Raw genomic sequence first — 6,000 nt, 5'->3', positions numbered from 1 at the left:
TATTGGATTTTCTGGTCAGTGTTAGTCAGCCCTGATTCATCAAGGACAAGGCTGAGTATCATGAGAACTTGAAATTGAGGCGGATGTTGCCATTGTGACGATACAGTACTTATTACGATAATCGCTCTCACAAAAAATTGTTGGCCACGGCCACTATTATATTTTCAAGATGTAAGCTGACATTAACTGGGGACAGCAGAATTAGGTTGTACACACAACACTGACATCACCTTATAAAGTGTCAAACTTGTATACTTTAAAACTGAACTAACAGAAAATGCAACCCACTTTTTGGAATCCCTCTTTTATCTTGCAATTAACTTCTTAATAGTTTATTGTTTTCCTATATATTAAATGGATTGCCTAAACCTTCACTACACTTCTAATACCTCTAAACAATTATGTATTAGGATTTTTAGAGTGCCTCCTGCACCAGTCTGCCAATAGAAAGCTGCCCCCAATCTCCATCAAATTGTTTCATTCAACCGACAGGATCAATAGTACCATACCTCGTCCCTCTGCTCATAACCTAGTTTTATTTTTACTTATTAGATTTGAAGTTAAAGAAACTATTTCACTTCTGTTTAAAGTACTTTCATCCACTTAGACGTGCTTTGTATCAGAAGTAAAAAAGTTTCTCAGATCTCGAGGGTTTAGCGGAGGTTTTACAAGCAAAGAAATATAGTGTACTTCACAAAACTACACTATTTTTTCCTAATTGTAAGAACTTTGGCTTGGTTTTCCCAAAACAGTGTTGCAAATATTTCAACAATTAAAGATGTTTAAAGTATAAAGATAACCACCTCAGGCAGAGACACAAGTGGAAAAAGTCAAGGACATTTCACCATCTTCATGACAAGAATTTTATTTTTATTTTTTTTATTACATTTTGCATTAAATTAAAGAGTTTTTTCTTTACAACATACATTAAGCTGTGAATCAGATGTTAAGGAAGTGGAGAGAGTAGGGCAAAAAACTGTGACGTCACAATATCTTACAAGCTTACAAAGTTCAAAAGGTTGTGAAGTTGAGAAGAGAGTTGATTTGCATCTAACAGCAGTGTATTATAACAAGGGTGAAAGACAAAAAAGGCACACACCAAAGAACCTCACTGTTCACAGCAGCCTTCACAGTCAATCCCAGTCCAGTCTTGAAAATATTCAAACCCCACTGACATCAAACGGTTGATTTTACAGAATCTTTAATGGACCCACAGCTACATTTATGTGGCTACACAGGATGTGGGATTTAACCTTTTGAACCTAGATTTTCTTGTTCACATTCTGTGCGGACACAGCAGTTCTCCGAGGTGACAGCCACCACAACTGAAAATTTCTAGGCAAGAAATATATAGCATTATTTCAGGCCTGGGAAAGTTGCTTGGTCATGCACACCTCAATACACTGGAAGGTGTAAATAGGGCCTTTTAGTGCCCAGTAACCAGTCTACAATGCAGTGGTATTCTGGAGTAAACACACCCCTTCCTACTAATCATGGGTCATTTGCACTTTGAAGATCATAGCTGTAAGTAATCCCTGGGATAACTGTCTCAACTGACCCCCAGAATATGTTTCCATAGGGATACCCTCCTCCCGGTTCTAGCTTTTACCCAATCTGTTGCCCATGACCCTGTCATTTGCATCCAAACCCTGCAAGAGTATATGTACATGTGTTAGTCAGGTCACAGATCCTAAACGTTCCTTCTCACGTTAGCTGGGGATTGAGACATAGTTGGCTTTCCTCCATTGAGAAACAGAAGATTGCTTGATATCAAGAAAACCTTTACCTATCTACACATACAACACTAAGAGAGTGCTCCTTTGATTTAAGTGTTGGGGTCAGAGGTGATCAATAGAAATCCTCAAGTAAAAAGGAAGTGAAAACAGAAAAAGGTGAGATTAGTCAAACTCTCAGCCATTCATAAGGCTTTGATAATGAGAGTTATTGAAGCAAAATAAAAACTACACTTCCTCAAACTGTGTTTTCTCTTACAAAAAGGGGGTTAAATAAGGTACTTTTTTAATATTGTTGTTTTAAAATGTCAAAGTTCTTCACAGGAACCAGCCTGTTTATGCAACTGCCTAACAGCTGAGTGTTAGGATGCACACAAGAAGCCTAGAACTGTGTTAGTACACCGGGTGCTTATGTGTACCTCACACTGTGTTTGCTAGTGTTGCAGTGCAAGACACCCATACACTGGCCTTCTCAAGTAACAAATGTTAATTGTTCAGTTAATCAGTCAACCAACCATCACTCCAAACCAACAGACAGCAAACAAGTAAAAACAAATACCAGGACTTTAAAATTGTATAAAATATAAAATCAAAAACACTCACAATGTCTACATCGACACTGCCAGCACAACATAAAGGGTTGCTTTAAGCTCATGGCACAATCAGAAATGAACCACAAAGATGTTTGTGTATGTGTGTGTGTGTGTGTGTGTGTGTGTGTGCATGTGTATGTGGGCGTGTGTGAGAGAGAAAGAGTGAAAAAAGAAAAGGAAATCCTCCTTTTCTCTTTCCTCTGGATTATAAGTGTGTTATGTCTAGGGACCAGAATTACAACAATAACACCTACATTCTTTAATTGCATTTTTATCAAACCAGGGAAATATGATGACGTAAGAAAAATAAAAAAAATACTACAAGGAGACAAAGTTAACAGCTATTAAAAACATTGTCACTACTTTAGGGTGTAAGGCACAAATTTACATGTGGAAAAAGAAGCAGGCGATACAGATGTTTTTGTAGTTTCCTTTTTCACCTGCTAATTTGCGTGACGCTGCTATTAAAAGACGATGCGTTCTAGATGGAGGCATCGCTCTGTTTGCTTGCAGCTTCACTTGCAGCTTCTTTCTGTGTGTGTAATGCAGATTCCCGTTCTGTTGCTGCAGCGGCTTTTCTTATATTTGCAACATGCAACACTGAGCTTTGATGGCACCGGTAAGCCAGCAACCAATCAGGACAAATGTAACTGACTCCCACAAAACCACAGTGCTGATTGGGGCCGTGGGGTAGGTTGGGGGATGTTCATTGGAGGAGTGAAAGGGTGAGATTCAAAAAGTATTTTTTATGATTGCTCAAAAACAATGGAAATTCTGGTCCATGAAGGTAAAAGTCCCTATCTGGCACAGTTTAAATAAATATATCCTCCTCTTCACAGAGGTCACATATATCTCAAGCTGCAGGTCCCACTGAGCACACAGAAAGACATAGGGGACCTTCAGTCATCAAGAAAGTTCTACAGGCTCCAGTTTAATGACTTTAAATATGTTTTTTTCTCACACTTGTTTAATTAATATTAAAAGATATCTTCTCTGTCCTGCCTCTTTCTCTCTCTCTCTCTCTCTCTCTCTCTCTCTCCAAGCCAAGCCTAGAAAGTCAGTATTTTTTCAAAAGCACTTAATAAAAATAAATACAACAAACTATTAGTATTAACAGTCATGTGTTATTCAGTAACCAGTACAGTAGAAGATTCTTCTGGCCCAGGCTTTCAGTCAAACCCAGGCAGGACTTGATTGCTGTAACACTGAGAGGCTTTTTCACAGTTTCTGACAGAACTCAGAACAGTCATCTGTCCTTTCAGTCCAAGTTCAGTCTCTCTGAGTGCAGATTGGCCAGTCCTCAAGATACTGTACAACGATTATTCTCCAAACCCCCTGTGCTGTCTTCTTGTGTGCTTTTCACCAGCGTGATAAAGTATCAAGTCAAGTCCGGGTGGCCAAAGACACCACAAACAAGAGAGCCATCGTCTTGGATGCTACAGGGTGCAGTTGGATGAAATATTCAGGACAAGCATTATCTTCTTCTGTTTCAGTAGCACATGTTCCCATGTGTGTTTACAGAGGAACTGGGAGCCAGCCAGAGCATGAGCTCAATGACGGCAACAAATGACAACAACCATTTGTATAATATTTACATATTTATATAAAAAGAAAGTGTTTTCTTACAAAACTGTTTCATTTTTCACTCTACTGTACACCAAAAACAAATAAACAAAAACACTAAAAAGAGATGCAAGTTGTACAGTATTCCCTGTTTTTTCTCTCTTTCAGAAAAAAACTTTTACTACTGTCCGTTCACAGTGGACTGACTGGATAACTAGCGGACTATGTGCAGGAGTCACTGGACTTGACTTTTGTTGAGAGTGAGACTACGGAGGGTTTTGGGGGGACATCAGGCTTGAGATATTTGAAGCCCGTTCGAGGCAGTGAACCGTAGGAGCTCATTCCAGGCTGCCGTGACAGAGATATGCCCTGTGCTGTCATTTGTATGGAGTCCACCCTCTGAGGTGCAGGGGGTGGTGTCTCCATGCGGTTAAAGCTGTGATGTCTCGCCAAATGGGAGGAGTTAGATGAGTTGGTGTTGTGCCTCTTGAGAACGGACGATCCGGAAGCTCCGGATGCAGATCCTTTACGTAGTCCGTAAACTGAAGAGTGGACCTCCAAGCGTTTGCCCATCTGTGGGACAGCCGGAGGGACGGTGAGAGAAGCCTCTCGTTGGGGCACACGTGGTGGCAGCACCCCATCTGGATCTACCATGTTGAGGTTGTGACAGGGGCTCTTGACTGTCTTGTACTCCAGGGTGGCTCCCTGGTCGTCCATAACACTGTGGCCCATGCTGATGTCACTATGGTGGGACTGCTCCACATACTCATGCTGGTAGGACTGCTGGTGCTGCTGCAGGTGAGGCTGGAGCTGGTGCTGATGCTGGGGCAAAGGCAGGACTACCACGCTGGGGATGTGCCCCGGAGAGGCCCTCAGGGGCAGGTCTGTAGAGATAACAGGGGAGCCCATTGGTGGCATGTCCTTGGTGCAAGCGTTGATTAGGTTCTGGTTCCTCTCCCACTCCCGGCTTCCCCGGCTCGGCTTACGACGCGGCTGCATGGGGGTGGATTCAGGCGTTGGCAGAGCAGTGAGGTCCAGGTGGTGCTGGTCTGCTTTTATCAGCATCTTCCCATTTGGTGTCAGTCTCCCATTGTGCATCAAAGGGGTGAGGATTGCCTCGGGTCTACCGTCTTTGGCCTGTGTCTCAAACAAGCCCGTCAGCTTGGTCACGCTGTTCATGGAACCTCGGCGGGAGTGGAGGTGGTGGCTGTCCTTTTCCTTGCTGCCTGTCAGGTCTATGTCTCGCCGCCGGTGATCACAGACACAGTAGACAATGATGCCAGAGAAGATGGCGCCCATGGCAAAGGCTAGGATGACAGCGATGGCCAACAAGGTCACAGGAACTAGTTGGTCACGACCCTTCTGGTAACTCTCACGGATCACACCTGCAGAGAGATGTGGAGATGACATTCAGACTGGCAGACAATAGATATAGATAGAGATTATTCTGCCACTGGCTCTGCTGTGTGTTGTGGGCAGTTGTTTCTAAGAAAAATAGAGCCTGTTGGAAAAAGATGCTCATTATTAGACTAACCAAAAAATAGAAAATGATATTGAATTACAATAATTAAAACATATTTTCTGGATAAAAAGATTAGAGGTTTAAATCATTTCATGAAAAGACATGCAAATGAAGCTGGGTTTATCCCATCATAAGGAACACCTTTTCAAAACGGGCACAAATAGTAGCGTGAAGTAGCTTCTTTCAATATTTCCCGAAAATCCAATCTCAGATTGAAAATGTGTTTGGAGGGGCGATTATGATTCACATTTTAAATCCTAGATAAAACCCTCTGCTGAAATGAGAAAAGATATGAGTGTAGATAAAGGAGCCCGAAATACCCGAACCCTTTCTTCTCATAGATGCAAATAGGAGACTTTTCATAAATCCTGGATCCAATCTCATGAATCACAGAGAATACATTAAAAAGCCTCTGATTAGGCGCTAAATCCAATGAGCTGTGTCATCAGCGTCTTATGAAAGCGCCACTTTCAAAGACGTGCTGCGATATGGCCAAATAAAAGATAATTCAATAAAAGCTGGTATGAAGTATTCTATTGATGGGAGAGTGGGAGCAGCAGGTTGCGTGTAATAAAATGGGGTCAACGAC

At 41.9% G+C, this 6,000-nt stretch overlaps 1 protein-coding gene across 1 annotated transcript in view; it reads right to left on the bottom strand.

The window, feature by feature from the left end:
* Positions 1-870: 870 nt before the first annotated feature.
* Positions 871-6,000, bottom strand: part of sema6a (sema domain, transmembrane domain (TM), and cytoplasmic domain, (semaphorin) 6A) — a 104,089-nt gene continuing 98,959 nt past the window's right edge. Inside the window, exon 19 of the mRNA XM_034872269.1 lies at positions 871-5,274. Coding sequence (XP_034728160.1) covers positions 4,112-5,274 — 1,163 coding nt within the window. The 3' untranslated portion in view covers positions 871-4,111. The remainder of the gene's footprint in view (positions 5,275-6,000) is intronic.

The sequence above is a fragment of the Etheostoma cragini genome, chromosome 5, assembly GCF_013103735.1.
Source record: "Etheostoma cragini isolate CJK2018 chromosome 5, CSU_Ecrag_1.0, whole genome shotgun sequence".
Lineage (NCBI taxonomy): Eukaryota > Metazoa > Chordata > Actinopteri > Perciformes > Percidae > Etheostoma > Etheostoma cragini.
Note: the sequence above shows the minus strand (reverse complement) of the source record. Positions and strands in the feature narration are given on the sequence as shown.